The sequence below is a fragment of the Triturus cristatus genome, chromosome 7, assembly GCF_964204655.1.
Source record: "Triturus cristatus chromosome 7, aTriCri1.1, whole genome shotgun sequence".
Lineage (NCBI taxonomy): Eukaryota > Metazoa > Chordata > Amphibia > Caudata > Salamandridae > Triturus > Triturus cristatus.
The window spans coordinates 931,637,122-931,657,831 of NC_140590.1; the positions used below are offsets into that span (position 1 = coordinate 931,637,122).

Below are 20,710 nucleotides of genomic sequence, written 5' to 3' on the forward strand. Positions count from 1 at the left end.
GATGTGTCCCTTGTCAGTTCACTGCGCTTTAAATATAAACACGCACTAAAAGTCAGAACTGAGGAGCTTTTAATAAGTCACTGGGATAACCTAACGAAATCTGCTGCCCTAAAAGACTCAACCGGGTTTTGGAGAAACGTAAAGAATTTGAGAGCCCTGGGAAGTAACATCACCCCAATCAACTGCAATATCACAGGAGACTTATGGGTCACCCACTTTTCGAAATTATATGCGGAAGATGGAGATCATACTGAGGATAATTTCCCAGACAGTACTATCGTTATAACACTAGAGGAGGTAGAGGAAACTATTGGAAATAGTGCCGGTAATAAGGCACCAGGCCCGGATGGCCTGTCTATTGATCAGATTAAATCCAATATAAGATTCTGGGCCCCCTTACTCTGTAACCTTTTTAATAACCTGAGCAAGGAATCTATCCCCCCGACTTGGTCCTGTAGTACTATTGTACCTATTTTCAAAAAGGGAAACAGGTTGGACCCGGGGTGTTATCGACCAATATCGCTGATCGATAATACCCTGAAGGTCCTTGGCAGGGTCTTATTTGATAGAATTAGCACATGGGCAGATGATAACTCCATCATCCACCGCTGCCAGTTAGGCTTTAGGAGCAAACTTGGCACGGTGGAACAATGCCTGAACCTCAACCTTATAATGGCCAAATATACAAGAGCTAAACAATCCCCTCTGTATTTTGGGTTCATGGACCTGAGCTCAGCATTTGATTTTGTAAACCGCTCCCGCTTGTGGTCCATTCTCCTAAACTACGGCTTAGACGAACCATTAGTCCACTTTTTGGCCAACCTCCACTGCAACTTGAAGGCCCGCGTCCGAATAAATAATGAAGGCGAGGTCTCAAACGAAATTTTAATAGGCAAGGGGGTCAGGCAGGGCTGCGTTCTGGCCCCCTTGCTTTTTATATTATACATCAATGAATTAACCCATTCTTTATGCAACCTGACAAAAGACGTTCCTATGATTAATAAGAAACCAATCCCAGCGTTACTCTACGCGGATGATGCGGTACTTATAGGCCGCACCCCGAACGCCCTACGTATTTTAATTTCGGGATTTGTCGACTATATGTCTGACTTAGGTTTGTGCACTAATTTCAGCAAATCTTTTATAATGACCTGCGGTCCTAAAAACTATAAAATCCCAATGATCGCGATAGGCCAAAACTCTTTAAAAAGCACTTGCACTTTCCCATATTTGGGCCTTCTATTTTCTAATAGTGGCTCGTGGCAACCCCACGTTGCAATGGGGAGAAATAAACTCTCAAAATCGATCAATTCTGTTATCTCTCTCCGCCAACCACGCCAGGCGGACGTGGTTCCCAGCCTATTACAAATTTATCGGAGCCAATGTCTCCCAACTGGCACATACGGGGCTGAAGTTTGGGGGTTTTCGAATTGTTCCGAATTACAGAGAGAAGAGAACAGATTCTGCCGGAAAATTTTGGGGGGAGTCATTTGTGCACCAACTACTGTATGCCATAATGAATTAAAACTACATTATGTTGAGGATTTTATAAGAGCCAGACCCGCACTGTTCTGGTTAAGGGTCTGGAAAAACCCGGCAGCTTCCCTGTCCCGCGAGATCATTATGGACTGTCTAAACTGCGAGAATGTCAACTCAATTCCCTGGATTAATGCGGTAGAAAAGAGCCTCATGAGTGTTAATTATGGTCATCTCTTTACAAATCCCGACCAGATTGACGGCTCCCATAAAAATTTAGTGCGAAGGGCACTCTATCACCATTATCACATAGAGAGGGAAAGAGTAGATTCTGTGAAACCATCTACTATCAGTTATCTACAAATCCAGGAATTATCCCTTGAACTTTCTATGTTACCTCAGCCCTACTTATGCAAAAAACTGGGCAGATGGAAGAGGACCCTACTCTTCAGATTCAGGGATCGGAGTATTATCAATCTAATTTGTTTCCCATTGGGGTACACCAAAAATCTGGAAAAATTAAATTGTCCATGTGACCGCGGCGGAACCCAGAGTATGCTACACTTTATTTTTGGCTGTGGTTTTTACACGAAGTTTACAAGGCACTATCTAATCCCCTATTGTAGAAAACATGATTTGACCGACCTCAATCGCGCTTATAGACATTTCTTAATGTTGGGATCTGATGAATTAATTTTTAGAGTTAGCAATTTTCTTAATGCTATTGTATGCTCTCGCAGGTCCTTGAGAATTGATTAAATTTTATACCAAGATATGCACTTTGCACTTTAAAACGTGATCTGCACTAACCTAATGTGTTATAATGCATTTGTCTTGTTCTCATGATAACTATATTTATCCTTTGCTATACGCCGCTATATATTGTATTAAGGTAGTTCTATGCATTGTATAGTATAAAGGCCATTTGAGTTTTCATTGTTGTTTTTATAAATTATATTTGTAAAAAATAAGTCGCAGCATTACATGTGTGTTTTAAAATTTATTTTGTGCTTTTATGGATGGTTTTTGAAATCCGAATAAAGTCTATTTGAATTGAATTGAATTGACAGCTATTGATTCCGAAGCAACATTCTTTACTGTAATTGATCTCAAGAATGCCTTTTTCAGCGTCCCAATAGATCCAGAAAGTCAATACTTGTTCGGATTTAGTTTAAATGGACGAAGCTTTAAATTCACACGCGCACCCCAAGGATTTACAGAAAGCCCCAGCATCTATAGCCAAGCACTGAAACGAGAACTTGACAGTATACACATGCCAGTCAACACTGCCCTGCTTCAATATGTCGATGATCTGCTGATCACCGCTAGAAACGAACCTGAATGTGAGAAAGCATCACTGACGGTATTACAATTTTTGGCCGAAAAGGGACACAAGGTGTCCCTTTCTAAGCTGCAATTCTGTGTCCAGCGAGTTGTTTACCTTGGTCACTCGCTGTCCAAGGAGGGAAGGCAGCTTACACCAGATCGCATATGCCAATACCCAAGACACAAAAGGAGGTGCGGGCTTTTATAGGCCTCACTTCATATTGTAGGCAGTGGATCCCTCAATATGCATTTTTAGCAAAACCACTCATTCAATTGACAACACAGGAGGTAGCCACATCGACTGTTCTCCCTTGGACTCAGGAACATACACACGCTTTTGAAAGTTTAAAGAAAGCTTTATGTCAAGCACCTGTCCTAGCAACACCATGTTACAGCAAACAATTTACGCTCTTTGTTACAGAACGCGAAGGTACTGCCTTGTCAGTACTCACACAGGAACAAGCAGGATCACACAAACCGTGTGCTTATTTTTCTAGTACATTAGATCCCGTAGCTCAGGCTCTGCCTGCGTGCCTGAAATCAGTGGCAGCAACAGCTTTAGCAATTAGACAAAGCGATGCCATAGTGTTAGGACATCCATTGACAGTACAAGTACCACATGCAGTAGAGGTTCTCTTGAACCGCACACAAACACAACACTTGACTGTAGCACGACTCACGGGTTACGAATTAACATTGTTTCAGCCACATATAGAAATCAGACGTTGTAGTACATTGAATCCTGCCACACTGTTACCTGTAAATGGAACAGACCCACTTGCACATGATTGTATTGAAGTTATCACTATCACGACGAAACCCAGGCAAGATTTGACAGACGTTCCATTGTCAGACCCAAACCTGACGTTGTATGTAGATGGTTCATGTATGAGAACAGGTACAGGAGAGTTAGTGGCCGCATATGCAGTCACAACAGATACTGAAGTCATTGAAACAAACTGTATAAATACCTTGTCAGCTCAAGCAGCAGAGCTTATTGCTCTGACACAAGCCTGTATTCAAGCCACAAATAAAAAAGTCAACATATACACTGATTCACGTTATGCATTCGGAGTTGTACATGACTTCGGCGTGCTGTGGCGAGAGAGAGGTTATTTAACTTCTCACGGTGCCCACATTCAGCACGGACCCCTCATTCATGCCTTATTAGATGCAATACATCTACCCACTGCAATATCAATTATGAAATGTAAAGCTCATACGAAAGTTACTGATATTATTTCTCAAGGCAATGATCTAGCTGACAGAACAGCTAAACAGACTGCTCAAACTCAAACATCCGACATGACAAAGACAATAGTCCCGACACCAACACATTGCATGATGGTTAAGGATCCCGCTCTTGATGTAATTGACATACAGACACATGCTACACCAGACGAAATAAAGAAATGGACGAAATTAGGAGGGATCCAAACGGACCAGGGATGGATGACGAAGGAGAAATCTGTATGGTTTCTTCCTGACTCTATGGTCCAAGCTATCATAAATACAATACACAGTCCAGCGCATCTAGGAGAGAAAGCTATGCTAGACAGCATCCAACACATTTGGTTCAACAAACATTTACGAGCAGCAGCTAAACAAAAAGTCCGTACCTGTATGATCTGTTGTCAGTTTAACCCAGGAAAAAGCATTCCCGTAGAACAGGGTGGATTTCAGCCTCCTGATCACCCTTTTGAAGTCCTCCAGATGGATTATATCCAGATGGAACGATGTCGAGGATTCAAATATGTTCTCGTAGTTGTCTGCGCTCTTTCCCGCTGGACCGAAGCTTATCCAGTATCAGATTACACTGCCCCGACCACTGCCAAGCAGCTAGTTCGAGAATTCTTCCCACGGTACGGTTTACCACGTGTTGTCTACTCAGATAACGGCCAGCCGTTTTCCTCCGAACTAATGAAACATGTTTCACTTCTGCTAGGATATCAGTGGAAGTTTCATTGTGTCCGACACCCCGAGGCAGCAGGTCTCGTGGAACGACATAATCAAACTCTGAAAATTAGATTGTCTAAAATATGTAGAGAGAAAGGTGTCGACTGGGTAGTAGCCTTACCCGTTGCACTCTTTTACATGAGAATGGTAGCGCACTCTCGAACAGGGCTATCTCCTTATGAAGTGGTCTTTGGTAGGCCACCAAATATGTGGGGGACGCCTATACCACGCAAAATAACTGATATTGACTGTAATATGCTGACAGATTACTTGGCTTCCTTGATGTCTGCACTACAATCTTGTCGTTCACAGGTAGCTGCAGCTTTTCCCGACAACACTGAGGTGAAACCCCATGACGTAATTCCAGGAGATTTAGTCTTAGTAAGGAACTTTGATCGGAAGTCTCAGCTGGATCCTAGGTGGAGGTCGCCTCAGCTGGTATTACTAACGACGAGGACAGCCGTAAAGATCGAAGGTCGAAAAGGCTGGGTACATTCAAGTCATATCAAGAAATTTTATGGACTACCATCGGATGTAAATACCACACCTCGTGTGTCTTCGCCCATTGACTCAAAACTTCCTTTGGTTGAATTAAATAGTCGTGAACTATATAAACTAAAACTCAGGTCTAACCCGTCAGGCAATTTGATTGTTTAAGTCCTCTCCAAGGTGAAGCGGTCGAATTTGTCTCTGACATGTATCCCTTAGACCTGTACAGAGAAAGAAACAAAAGGATAAAGCTGAAACGACATGCGTATTGTAAATCACTGCGTAGTCATTGCACAGTGACGTTATTAATTCTGTTTTTCCTAAGTCTTTTAATAATTACTGCAAGTATATTGTTGCACATATGTTATCCTATTTTTAGACATGTTTATAATGTTACTGCTGAACATTCTTTTAGTGAATTACCTCCGCATGAATTGTCATACAGATTTGCGCTGCGCAATAACACTTTTATTAGTATGTTACATCATTCCCATCAGGTTAGCAATGCTACAAATTGTTGGATATGTGGCCGACTCCCTCCCTATCAGAACTATAAAGGAATTCTACCTCTCTTTCCATACCCGTTCACACACAACGGCTCCTGTGGAGCATGGTTTAGTTTAATTAATTCCCAAGATTCGAACTCCGCAGTTTATCAAGACAACGGGGTATGGGGAAATCTGAACTTAGTTTTACTTAAAGTCTGCCACCCCAACAAGGAGGGACTTCCCAAAAGAACAGGAACTGATCTAGAAAATGAAGTATATGGATTAGGTAATTTTACGCTTAATCTCTTGATCTTGAATGTCGAATCCGAAGCTACTCCAATTTTGCCCGCCATGTCAGTATTTCCAGTAAAAGGTGAATTATGTGTAAGAAAGAATGGTTCCATACATATGGGCCATAGTAGATGCACCACTGTAATAGAATTTAGTGATCAAGGCAAGTCGACATCTAGAGCTTCCCGCCATTCCTATTTTATATGTGGTCAGACGGCATATATACGTCTGCCTCTAGATTGGGATGGTACCTGCTACATCGGATTCCTTTTGCCACCTGTTTTTCTAGCTCCTCCTGATTATCACAGAAATACTCATTTAGTACACAATAGAGAAAGGAGAGATCTCCCAATAGTCGATTACACTGAAACAGCATGGGAAAAATACACAGATTTCAATAAAGGTCTCTTTCCCTATATAGGTACCGTTACTAATAGTAAGCTGATACGTAGATTAACTAGAACCCTTGAAGCAGTAGTGAACGAAACTATTTCCGCCTTAGGCAATTTAACAGAAGAGCAGTCTGCTATGCGGATTGTTGTGCTTCAAAATCGTCTTGTCCTTGACGTCATCCTGGCCGATAGGGGCGGAGCTTGTAGGGTCATCGGATCAAGTTGTTGCATTTTTATACCAGAAAATGCGCCATCTGTATATAAAGCCATAACTCGCCTTCATAAGATTGTAAGCCAGATACACCAGAGTCCAGGCACCTGGACTTGGTCCGGTTGGTTTTGGAGTGTATTATCTACCTTTGGATGGAAGGTCCTATCCTTCCTAGGTATTGGCTTTCTCATACTATTCAGTTGCTGTCTATGTCTACAATGTGGACCAGCGATCTGTGGTCTGTGTGCCACCTCGTGTATCCCACATCCAAGTTTTCGTTCAAGATCCCGGAAGAAGAAAGAAGAACAAATGATGTTATATGAACAGATCGATGGATTGATGAAGATTGATATCTCTTAACGGGCAAGTAGGGGACAAGGAGGGAATGTGGAAATATGGATTTTCCTGGTCAGTTATGTCCCTATCTTGGACCCCAACGGTTTCATGTATAAATCACAAGTACATGTATGTTTCCTCCAGTTCCAATTATGAAGACGCAAACACATGTACGTCCACCGCCAACATGTCCTCTTTCAGATCCGCCATGAATGGGCCGGACATTCCATTCCTAAGTATGAAAGGTCACCGCCTTTATATGGTTCACTTATGCCATTTTACAGTTCAGGCGAGTAGGCCCTGATTCTGCCATCAAGCCTTTTTTCTTCCTTCTGCCTCTGAAAGCTCCAGTCTGAGCCTGCATCTGTGACCATGAACTTTGTCTCATTCCCTGCGCGGCTCACGGTGCCTGACATCAGCTTGCTGCCTGCCAAGAACTGTATTTCACCTTCGAAATTATCTGCTCCGCTCCCTGCCCAATGCATTCCTGTCTAGTAGTTTAAGTAAACATTCTTCCAGCTACCGAGCAAAGGCCCGGCTTCTCTGTCTTTATGCAAGTAATTCATAGCCCTATTACCATGGAAGACTTCTGCCCTCGCATCTAGTGTAGACACTTAGACGCTTGTACACGCACTAACAGTCAGTATAGTCAGTATAGAATAAGATTCTACTCTAAGAGACCTCTCTTTTGGATAACATAGTTCTTTAAACATAGGATGTTAGATATGATTTGGGATTAGGTTGACTTGACCCTCCAGACATCTGTCGCCACATGTAGAGTTAAATGTCAAATCCCCTTCACCCCCTAGTCGCACGTCAATCATACGTCATGCTGCTGCGCGCGCATTTCTGCCAAGTATTTCTGCTGACATTGCAAAATTCTTTCATGGAACCACCCTATTAAGACATCATACCTGATGACGTTCTTTAATTACACCCAGTTACGCCCACTTTTGCTACGCATGTATGTTCTATCTCTGCTATCAATTGTTACGCCTCCTGCATTTGCTTTACTGTAATGCCTATTGTATAAAAGTGATTACTTATTAATAAAGTATGTACTTCACTTCCTGAGCCTCCGTGGTGATGGAACATGGAGTCCACGATTTCGAAATCGTCCATTGGAATAAAGTCCGTTCCTAACCTCTAATATCACGGATTTTGCCTCTTATTTTACTGAGCTATTTTTATTATTTTTCTGTATCAAATTAAGTCCCGGTAATTAAATTATTTACCACACTCCGGTACCACACCTAGTCATCTAGGGCCTTTAGAGACATCTGTCATGCCTCACTCCCTGTCCGACCTTCATCTCCCCCCTCCGCAATAGGTGGATCCCCAGCGTGTGTCCCACTGGAACCCAAGGTGTCCCCGTCTAGTTGTGTCAGGGTCTGCAAGAGTGTATTCCAATGGGCCGCTATGGGCGTCCGCCTGAGGCCCATCGTTTCTTCTCTCAATAGGGCCACCCCTTCCGCTCCCGCCCACACCAGCATCGATTTCCGCGAGGCTCGTGCTCGGGGGGGGGGGGTCCTCCGCCTTCCAACTTTTGGTAAGCAACCTCTTCGCCACCACCAGGCCCAGGTCAAAAAAGCGTGAGGCAACCTTCGTAGGAGGGGTGCGGCGAAACAGGTGTAGCAGGCAGATCGACCACTCCAGCGGCGCAAGCCGACCCGTGCAGGTACTCAATTCTTCGTGCACCGCCCGCCAGTACACGCCCAGCGCAGGGCAGCTCCACAACATGTGGACCAATCCAGCATCCAGCAACCGGCAGCGCGGACAGCTCGCGTCCGTACGATGAAAATGCCGATTGATAGAGTCGGGTGTAAGATACGCCCTGTGCAGAATAAAGTATTGGATTTGGCAGAACCGCATGTTCCTGGGAATCCGCGTGGGGCCTTGTAGCGCCCTACTCCATTCCTTGTCAGCCAACGGACGGGCCAGGTCCGCCTCCCGTTTACCGCGCAGTGGAGACAAGTCGGTCGCCGTATCCGTGCGCATGGAACCCGCGAAACAGCGTATCAGATGCTGCCCCCGCCCCATGACATGCAGATATTGTATCGTAAGGTGCTGTGCTGGCTCCTCTTTAAGATCTCCCCTCCTACTCTCCAGCGTCGCAATAAGCAACCGGTGACACAGAAATTGGCCTGCCGGTAACCCCGTCTCTTCCGCCAACGAGGTGAACGGGATAAGAGCACCATCTTGGTAGAGGTCCCCCAGTGTGTGGATATCTGCCGCGTGCCAGTCCACAAGCTCAGTCCGACACAGAACCCTCCACCCACTAGGAGAGCCTTCTATCGGCATGGCAGGGGCATAAGGGATACATTTCCTGGTTAGGTAGAGAGCACGACTATAGCATTTATAGGCCACTTCGGCAGGATTTCATCCTATGATGATCTTTGGGTATTAAATGTGTCTCCTGTAGTAGGCAAATATCAGCGGTGGAGTGTTCCAGATAGTTGAGGACAGCCCTGCGCTTGATGGGGTTATTGAGACCCCGGACATTGAGGGTTAAAATCTTAAGTGGTCTATGTGGCATCTAGTGTGTGGGAGAGATGTAGGCCATATCGTGCGCAACAGGAATCCTTATGTCTTTAAACTAGGGGCCTTGTTTATGAGACCTTGCGACACTTTATCGCTGCCATTGTGTCACTTTTTGTGATGCACCAGCGGCATAAAATATGCGCCATGTTGTGCCCTATTTATAAAGTGACACATCTAAGCAGATGAGTCACTTTGTTAAGCTCTGCGCTACATTATACCTGCGTCAGGTATAATATATGCAGGGTGGGCGTTCTCCCGTAAAAAAACCTCGTAGAAGTGGTGCAGTGAAATCTATCAGATTTCACTGCGTCACTTCCAGGACACCACTGCATCAAAATCTTACACCTGCCTCACAGCAGGAGTAAGACTGATGCAGGCACATTTAACATGGGACTTGCCAATGTGTAATGACACATTGCTGGAGTTGCATCACTTTTGCAACACACTCCAGCGATGCGTCATTACTGCGCCTACAGATACATCAGAAATACTGACGTATCTGGAACTCCTTGCCACATGGAGTGTCATACATTAAATACGGCACGTCCTTCGTGTCGTGAAAACTGTTGCATCACTTTTTTCAAGCAGTGATGCAATCGTTTTCATAAAGGAGGCCCATGGTATTTAGGTGCACTAATTCAAATCCAACAGTCCCTTTTCTTTGTGTGAATAAGAATTTTATCATAATAATTACAAACAAATATAATGATCATAGCACCAGCTTGCAAAAGCCATAACAGTTGGATTTTTGTGTTTTCTCATCTTTATAAAATTATTTATTAATTCTTTTCTCACTCAATCAACATTTCTGCGAGTTGTTTATGTTGTTAAAACAGTTTATGAAATACAATGAATTGTGCACTTTTAAGGAAAACTGGCCAACATTTTCACATATATGAAAACTATGTTATTTACATTGAGAAATAGTGCCTGTGTTTACGATGTACTTAAATTGTATTGAACACGTGAAATAAACATTATTGTGGTGGTGTACTATTTTAATGACACGTGTATGAAACAAATGAAGACAGCATACTGAGTTGAAAATGGCATAGAGAACTAACAGTGAACAACAGCACACAGCAGCAAAGAAAGTTATCAGAAATAGCAAATGACAAGTGGAAGAGAAAGCTGAGCGAAACAACAAAAGAGAACAAAGCCCATAAAAGTTATTTTGTTGAAGACCTGCTGAAAATGTATCTTTTTGAGCAATTTTTGAACTAGAATCTTCACATGTGTTTCTGTGCCATACAGAGGGTGGTGTGGGCTTGCTCACAGGAAAGGTAAATGTTGCCAACCAGGGGTCAATAGTTGCATCACCTAGGCATGATAATTACATATTTGTTTATCTTTAGTGAGAGAGTGGAACCAGTAGAGAACTGACCTCCAAGTATTTAATACTGTCTTTGAGGGCCTTAGTTTATCTGTGCTAATGGCCTATTTAGCTCTGAAGGTAGGGTGATACGTGATTTATGTATTCCCAGCTTCTGGAGCATATTATCAAGAAACAGCCGTTAAAATTATCGCCGGTTTAGCGGCAGAAAACTGTTGTGTGTTGACAGTCTTCCAAGTGAAGACTGGAGTCTGTCAGGGTTGTTTGCTCTCGCATTTTTCTCCTCTCCTGGTCATAGACTAGATCGTGAAGACATCCACAGCAAGGAGAAGAAATCGGATCCAGTTAACCTGTTGGACGCAGCTCGCCAATCTGGACTTTGCAGATGACCTGGCCCTACTCTCTCATACCCATCTGCAGATGCAAGAGAAGACTGACAGTGTGACAGCCACATCAGCACAATTTTGCCTCAATATCCACAGGGGGAAAACCAAGATCCTGAAAGCTAACACAGCCAGCACAACGGTAATCACTCTTGCAGACGATGCGCTGGAAAGAAGTTGAGGCCTTTACCTTCCTGGGCAGTGTCAGAGACAAGTAAGGTGGCACAGACACCGATGTCAAGGCAATAATTGGCAAAGCGAGGGCTGCTTTCATTCAGCTAAAGAATATCTAGTGCTCTATGGACATAACTCTGCAAACCAAGATCAGGCATTTTAACACCAACGTAAAACCGGTCTCTCTGTATGGAGAAGAAACTTGGAGGAGGACAGTGACCACCTCCAACAAAGTCCAGACCTTCATCAACACTAGTCTGTGGAAATCCCTCCAAATCCGCTGGCCAAACACCATCTGAAAAAAATGACCTATGGCAGCCGAAAAGAGGAAAGCCAAGAAACACCTGGTGCTGAGGCCTCAGGGCTGACTGCAAGGAGATGGGTTACACCTGGAGTAAGATTGACAGAAAAGTCCAGGACAGAGATATCTTGAGAGTCCTGGTTGATGGCCTATACCCCAGGAGGGGTAGTAGGCATAAGTAAGTAAATAAGTATGTGTGTGGGTGACGTCCCTTCCTAAACCCCTCTGTGACCTTCTAAAAAACTCTCATACTCTTCCCTAATCCCATTTCCATTTAGAGTAAGTCTGCCCCTTTTAAAAGCCACTCCTCTGTGTCCCACTCACATTTACTTCTAAAATGTATACTTAAGTGTGCGTAAGTATAGGCAACTATGGAGGCATGAACCTCAAACGTAGCTTGTAAATAGCATTTTGTAGTACATTTTCAAATACTACGAAATGTACTGCAAAGTGCAGTTTGTGAATCAGACCTTAAATGTACTCAGCCCTGCCCTATGAGGTGCAGCACAGTAAACAGCTGGCGCTAAATACAATTTAAAGTGTTACAAAGAGCAGTTCAACAGGTACAGGATTATACAGGGATTGTAAGAAAGGAGGGAAGCTATTTGTTTTCTCTTACATTCTAGTGGAATAATTTTTTTACTGTTACTGGATTTGTACCCTCCGATATGATAGCTATTTTCTGTAATCCAGCCAAGCTGAGAAGTCCTTTACTGAATTAATAAATCACTCTGCTTGACCACAAATGTTCGTTATTTCAAAATGTGTTGCTATTAATTATCTTCTATGTGGTGCTCTTAAAGACACATTTTTGTGATCAAGACATGGATATGTTTTTAAAGATGTATTTTATATAATTTTCACAAACTTTTCTCACGATAAAAATTATTTTGAAGCCATTAAACTTTTATGTAGGAATAGGCAAATGAAAAACACCCATAATGGAAATGGTAGAAGAAAAAAGAAAAAATTAATTAATAACAGCAGCTGTTTTTTAGTGTCTGACTAGCCATTTCAGCACAGTACCATTTATTCATTTTAACTGTGAGATCCTACTGCAAATAACTTTCTGAGTTCTCTAACAATCTGTCCCCATGTTTTTATAAAGGAAGACTAAAAATCATTCTTTGCCTACTGAAAGTTACTGTTTTAACGTTGAGGAGGTATTGAGGGGATCGTCCTATGGAAATAGTCATGGAACGGGAATACTGAACATAGGTGGGAATCATTTGAACTCCGTTGTTAAGCTATAACAGAACACGGGGGAATCAACACATGGGAGTGTATCTGTCACTCACAATGTCAATTTTTTTCAGAAATAGATGAGAAAGTGTGTCCTCATTTCAGATTTATGGGCCGCTAACCATAATTTCCATTGGAAAACCATGACACAAAAACTTTTCTCTCAAAGATGGGTCATGAATACCCAGGAAAGGATCCACTTTTGTCAGATGAATAAATCACATTATAATTCACAACAAGCATTACAACAAATGTTGCAGGATCACCAATAAGTGATTTAAATTAAGACTGAAATCTGTTATTACCATGTATATATGCTCCTTTTCTGTGACCGTCAATACAGGCATCCGGTTCAATAAAGATAAAAGCCAAAGAATTAGTACACCAGATAATGCAAACGTTATGTTTCATGTAACCTATCTCTTTAATAGTGTAGTGAAAAAACACAGCATCTAATATACTACACCTCAAGCGTTAAGGGTATGGTTTAAATAGCCAATATAATCCACAGGAGTGGGCACTCATCTGTTGTTATTGACCAGGGATATAAGCCCATCCACTCCACCCTAGTAAAATTGCTACCTGTAATTGCCCTCTCCCTTCAATAATGTTTTCTGCTTATTGAATATCTGCCAGTCTGTTGTTTTTCAATGGTGCATTGAACATGCCAATGTTCTAATAACTGTGTTCCACCCATGCTCAAGCACGATTGGCCTTTCCATTGCTCTTCATTCACTATCAGACCAGGTGGGCTCTTAAAACCTGCTCTCTCTATTTTGTGCTGGTGCTTGTGGTTGCTCTATTGCATGCTAGTCTCCAGAACTAAAGTCACTATAGTTCTAGTGATACTTGGGTGAAGAGCGGAGATGTGGTGAGTTGCAGGAAGCAGGGTGTAGCCCAGTGTCCAGTCGCCAGCACATTCCTTGCACAAATGTCCTGGTTGTAGCAGCAGGGATTGATACCATGTGTTAAACATGAATGCACTCTAATGTCTCAGGGGACCTTCAGCATCTTTAAATGTCCCTTGATGAGGTCTTCAGGGACTAAGAGGGTAGTAGTATAGGCATTATATGGAATGTTTTAGGTCAGTAGTACTTACCATTGAAACTCATATATATGTTTATTTAAACTGTTAATTACAATTGAACATGTCTTCTTTATAACCTAGACTTCCTTTGTTTCAAGCAAGTGCATTTGCTTTCTTGGTTCCTGCCAAATCCATATTATCACTGGATAAATGGAAGTGTCCACCCGAGGGTAAGACAACAATATTTCTTTTTAAAATGTTCAAATATGCTAATTAATATGTGAGGGGAACAATCACAGATGCTTACCTTTTTCAAGACTATTCCATTGTATTGGATATATTTAAATGTGCTTCATATGAACCCACTTGACCACCTATGTGGCCTATTTGCGCTCAACCATTCAAGTGCTCATACTTACCAAGACCCCTTATGTCCCAGACACCAATTCCGACCTTCGACATTCCAGCCATTGATTAATGCGAAATGAGGATCTGCAATTGATCAGCAAATGATACAACCACATGGAGAGTTGCCATTGAAAATAGCCTTAGGCCACCCTGTTAGTGATTCTAACTACACATATATTTTATGACAGAGAGGCGACGAAGCGGAGTATACCAGGAACTAGGCAACCATTTAAGGCCTACTGTCAATGAGCACCATTTGGGTAAAAGATGGACGTCTGTTCCGATCAGGTGATTTACCTTCTGAACTAGAAACATTTCTGAAGGTTAGAAAGGTTCAGTGGGACATGATGGCCCAAGCTGTCGCTGACAAGAGTTCCTTGAGATCAGATATGTTTTATGACCTGCCACACTGTTATTAAGACCTGTGCTCTAAAAGGCACAGAGCAAGACAACCTGAAAAGATGAAGTGGCCGCGGTCATTTCTTTCTCTTGGCACCTTGGTAAGATCCTTTTTCCAAGCCTCTACTTTTACAAAATATCTTCTGAAGCACGACGACTGTTAGGAAAAGCCACAAAACACTCAGGATTTCTTCGGCAGATCCTGAGCCATGATTTCTGCTTGCAAGGGCTCCCCACAAACCTCTGTTTGGATCATAGCAAATAACTAGCATGAAGTGGCCCACTGGAAGATCCGACAGCAGTACTTTATCCACCAGACCTTCTGTGCCCTCGGACGAGGGAGGGAAGTAACACAGATACCACAAGGGAACTGGCAAGTTCTAATTGGTCTGCTGGTTTCCTTATACGTAGGCAAACAGTTTCTTCTGCCCATGGTCCTTCTACACCTTCAAGCCACATGCACAACATTTCACATGGACAGCAGGGTTCACTGTAACAGTACGGACAGCTGTATCATGCGGGGTCAGCAATGACTAGTGCCACTACCTTTTCATGCTATCCGCTGGTTCCAGAGATTAATGAAAAGTTAGAGATAATTTTCTTCACAGTCCTCTGCCATATAAGCTGAAAACATTTAATGCTGCAGTAGTGAAGATGTCTTTTATTCAGATGTGCTGGCAGGCCTCTCGTGGGGGTAGGTCAAACAGGGTAAAATGGCTGCTATTGGAGATGACCTCTCTGTGAACAGGCTTCCGCGGCTGCGTTTTGCAATACTGTTATCAGTTCCACTTTTAGGGGTGTATTTTTGGGCAAAAGGCTACCCCTCAGTCCATTGCTCAATGAAACCCTGAATTTTAGATCCTTTGTTGACTTGAACAGAGCTGTTCCTGCCCACTAGGGTCGCCCAGCCACTTCCCCAAATGTGAAAGGAATTCTCTACTGTGACGTCTCCATTTGCCCCCCACCTCCTCCTGTGCTCGACCACAATGCCCTGTACCTGCCCAGCCTGTTGAAAAGGGAAAGGTGCTGCAGCAACTTTTCAAAGGCATATGTGACCTAGCTGGCATAGCAGCTACTCACTCTTCCTCATCTTCCTAGCAGTACGACCTTCCTCTAAAGTAGCAGATTCTGGCACAGCTTCCCGTGATGGAGAACGAGATGTAAATGTCAGAACCTCAGCGAAGTTGATTTTGCGTAAGTATAAGTATTTACTCACACACAGGTTTCTGTGTCACTAAATCTGCTCACGTGGGAAGGGAGTGGGCATTCCCAGGACGATAGACCTGGAAGTGACATTCACAAGATCCTCTCTCAGCTATTTTCAACAAGGAGCTTTCCTGACAAGGGCAAGATAAATCCTTTTTCATTGCCAAAAGTGAACGAGAACATCCCCAAAAATGGAGGAGGTGTAGGAGAAGTTTCTCACAGGGAAAAATCGAAAGATTTTATAGTCGCATTTACATTTGCTCATTTGTTTTGTGTATATTTTTTTTCATGAGAGACTGAAATATTCAAGTCTTTATAAAGATTACATTGGAAATCTGTAACTGTGCAGGTTTCCATGCATGGCCTGCAAAGATTTTGAGAAATCCAAAAGATGTAAATCTGCACCGAGCAAGGTATTAAACCTGTGGGTGAAGATTTATAACTTTTTCTGAGAATCAGTCACATTGTACAATTGCACAGCACCTGTTCCTACAGTCGGCTGATGTGCCAGAGTGATCAGGATGGAACATATATGATAAAAATCACTGTAAAAAGGTTTTTACAAAAAACTGTTGCCAAATGGTGAGAGGACAACAAAAAGATGAGCATCCCTACACTAAGGGGCCTATTACGATGTCGTGCGGAAAGCCTCTGACCGACAGTCGGATTCTCCTAGACCGTGTCGGAACCCTTCCGCGTGACTCGGTCAGTTTACAATCCGCCAAACTGATTACGAGGTTCGCGGTCGGATTGCAAACAGCACGGTCTTTCCCAATCGGTTCCCACCGGCTCTCGGAGTATCCGTGTTGGTCAGAGCTGCATCGTACAGCTCTACAGACAGCGTTTCCGACCAAGCAATTACGATGTCAGTTTGTAACAGCCTTTCTGAGTCAGCCTGTCCGACACGAAAAGGCTGTCGGAAACTGACTTTGGGGGCCCCTAGCAGGCCCCCCTTCATTCTGTGGCCTCCAGTTGGGAGCCGAGGGGTACCCAAGGGACCCCCTGTAAAACCTTGCACTGTGTGGCAGGTACAATGGGGTGCCTGCGACAGGGTGCAGGTTTTCCACAAACACCCCATTTCTCCATAGGAGCCTGTGTTGTCGGGCGGAACACAAGCTCCCATCGAAGTCAATGGGACTCCGACCGGACAGTGTTTGATCGCATCGTAATTGGTCGGGCGGAACCGTCGATCGCGAGTCGGTCGGATCCGAGAAGGAGTCGGGTGAAAAGTTTCTGCAGGACATCGTATTCGGCCCTTGAGTGATTATTTTCTATTGAATAGTTTGAACTACACATGTTTTAAATTAAATTCCTTGTATTATAAATTGCAGGGAACTTAGCAGAATGACCAAAAGGTTTGAAAAGAGGCACATAATAAAACAGATATTCAAAATATAATAATTAAAATGTGAACGCTGATGAACAAGGGTCATGGCTAAAATGGAGGGGAGGGTTACATTATGGCCAATGTTGTTGGTAGGTGTCTGGTGAGTGTGGGTTAATCAAGTGACTAGAAGGTAGAGATTATGCAAGCACAGTTGAAAGAGGTAACCTTCAATCTCAATGATACAGACATTTACCCAAAAAGTAAACTGAAATTAATTGATTATAACCAATTACAATTATAAATAAAAATTAATTGAATTGAAAGTAATTGATTCAGACTATGGGGTCGATTATGATGTCGAGCAGAAAGCCTCCGACTGACAGTCGGATTCTCCTAGACCGTGTCGGAACCCATCCGCCCGCCTCGGTTGGATTCCAATCTGCCCAACCGATTACCATGTCCATGGTCGGAAGGTAAACCGTTCGGTCATTCCGAATCGGTTCTGACCGGCTCTCGTAGTGTCCGTGTCGGTCAGAGCCGCATCGTACAGCTCTACGGACAGCGTTTACGACTGAGCGATTACGATGCTGGTTTCTTACTGCCTTTCCGAGTCGGACTGTCCGACATGAAAAGGCTGTCAAAAACTGACTTTGGGGGCCCCTAGAAGGCCCCCCTTCATCCTGGGGCCTCTGGTTGGGGGCCGTGGGTGTACCCAAGGGACCATGGGTGCCTGCGACAGGGTTCACGGTTTTCCGCAAACACCCCTTTTCCCCCAAAGGAGCCAGTGTTGTCGGTCAGAACACGGGCTCCCATAGAAGTCAATGGGACTCCGACTGAACAGTGTTCGGTCACATTGTAATCGGTCAGGCGGAACCGCTGATCGTGAATCGATCAGAACCGATTCCGAGAAGGAGTCGGGCAGAAAGGTTTTGCAAGACATCGTAATCACCCGCTAACTGCAAAATATATTACAAGATTGACAGAGATTTTACTGTATACACACAAACATGCAAGTGCACACTGTATGTTTCAGGGGTCTAATTCTGAATTAATGGCAGTCGTTCAAATAGCAGAGCTCTTTTTGGTCAGTCTTGCCACATTAACATCCTAAGCACAGTGCTAAAAATGCAAACAAAACTGGTTTATTTTGACAAATGTATGTAATTAACTCAAAGCATTAATAACTCGATAATTGAAAAGAAATATGTTTTTATGTTTTGCCCTCTAGGTTTGTCTTAATTACCTTGATATTGACTTGGCCATAAGGCACCCAAAACAAATTAAGAATCAGGCAAACCAGCTAACAGTTTGAAGTGTCCATACGATCATATATTACCGGAAAACTGGGCATGTTGATTGCAGTAGTTGATAAAAAAAACTTGGATAAGGCTTTAAACTCAGTGAGAAAGTTGGTAATGATTTTAAAAGACTGAATACTGTATTGCTTTGGGTGAAAATCATGACTGCTTGAGTATACAACCTGGGATCATGCATATAAATATAGCACCCACTGTATGAAAAGGCCAGAAACACATGCACAGATTTCATATTATGACTACTTTTTTTTCTTTTGCAGAAGAAATTTATGGAAATTGGACAGTCCCGCTAAACACGTCCCACATATGGCAACCACGAATAAGAGAGGTAGGCCAATTCTTAATGTTATTGTGCCAAGCACGATAGTCACACAAAATGTTGTTAAATTTCACTGTTTTGCCTAATACAAAAAATTAAGAATTTAGTAGATTATTGGTGAAACCATCCTTCACCTTCCTTGCTATTCTCTGAACCATATCAGAGGGAAGAGAGATACGTTACTTGATGCGACTGCACTGGCATTAGTACTCCTGATAAAGTAACAAAGTATCATGTGCCTTTCGTCCACTTGAGCTGTGTCAGAGCATAGCAGGAGAAGGGAAGATGGTCTGAGTTGAGGTCGGCTTGTGGTAATTTAATTTAGTGTAGCTCTATTCTTGGCAATTGAAACACCTGCCTCTTGACCACATCAGAGAATCTGTGTCCCTTTTAAGTTTCTGATTCTGGTGAAAGGGCCCATTCTCCGGATGGTTCTATTTAATCTGGGAGGTGTGGGTATTTTGGTGGCCATTTTGAAAATGTTTCGGCATGTTGCATTGAGAACTCTTTTCCCTGACTGGCTTGTTCTTCTATGGTCACTGTCTATCTGATCTACCCGATTATCAAATCATATGTTAGCTGTTACATTTTGCCATGTATGAATCAGCCAAGTTCAGCCATCACTTCACAGAGAAACCTCCAAATACAGTTCCTATAGCAATAGGTCTTCCAGCCCGTCTTCGATTGCCTCCTTTCTCCCAGTTACCCATCCTTCTAACCTCATTTGCAAACAATGGGCCCGATTCACAGAACTAACTTAAGACAAAATCCTAAACTTACTACCATTTTGGTATTCACAGAAGGCACTTACTCATTTTGGTATTCACAGAAGTTAGGAGTCCTAACTTTAGGACTCCTAAATGCCTTCTGTGAATACCGAAAGTCTTAAAATTAGGATTTTTCTCAGTTTAGTAGTAGTATAGTTAGGACTCCTAACTTTAGGACTCCTAAATGCCTTCTGTGAATACCGAAAGTCTTAAAATTAGGATTTTTCTCAATTTAGTAGTCCTAAGTCTAAACTTAGGACTACTAAATTGAGAAAAATCCTAATTTTAAGACTTTCGGTATTCACAGAAGGCATTTAGGAGTCCTAAAGTTAGGAGTCCTAACTATACTACTACTAAACTGAGAAAAATCCTAATTTTAAGACTTTCGGTATTCACAGAAGGCATTTAGGAGTCCTAAGGTTAGGAGTCCTAAACTTAGGACTACTAAATTGAGACAAATCCTAATTTTAAGACTTTCGGTATTCACAGAAGGCATTTAGGAGTCCTAAAGTTAGGAGTCCTAACTATACTACTACTAAACTGAGAAAAATCCTAATTTTAAGACTTTCGGTATTCACAGAAGGCATTTAGGAGTCCTAAAGTTAGGACTCCTAACTTCTGTGAATACCGAAATGAGTAAGTGCCTTCTGTGAATACCAAAATGAGTAAGTGCCTTCTGTGAATACCAAAATGGTAGTAAGTTTAGGATTTTGTCTTAAGTTAGTTCTGTGAATCGGGCCCAATGCATTTATATCACCCACAAGACACTCCAGCTTTTGGTCAACTCTTGGAATGATAAACTCAGTCTAATGACATCTTTAATACAAAGATATATGTTATGGGCCACATTACTCAGTTTCATAATGCCTTTGTTGCCATTGAGGGGTCAATAGACCCATGTAAAGTCTTGAGTAGAGTTGTCTTTATTTGTATGAGAGATGCAGTGAGAGAGCTCCCAGCACATCAGGAACATATCCTTCATGATGCAGTTGCCTCTATACA

At 42.8% G+C, this 20,710-nt stretch overlaps 1 protein-coding gene across 3 annotated transcripts in view; it reads left to right on the forward strand.

Annotated features, from left to right (window-relative positions):
* Positions 1–20,710, forward strand: part of SLC23A1 (solute carrier family 23 member 1) — a 473,358-nt gene that overhangs the window by 358,154 nt on the left and 94,494 nt on the right. For all 3 annotated transcript variants that reach the window (XM_085617881.1, XM_085617882.1, XM_085617880.1), the window contains 2 exons: positions 14,108–14,196; positions 18,883–18,950. In XM_085617881.1, coding sequence (XP_085474007.1) covers positions 14,108–14,196; positions 18,883–18,950 — 157 coding nt within the window. The remainder of the gene's footprint in view (positions 1–14,107; positions 14,197–18,882; positions 18,951–20,710) is intronic.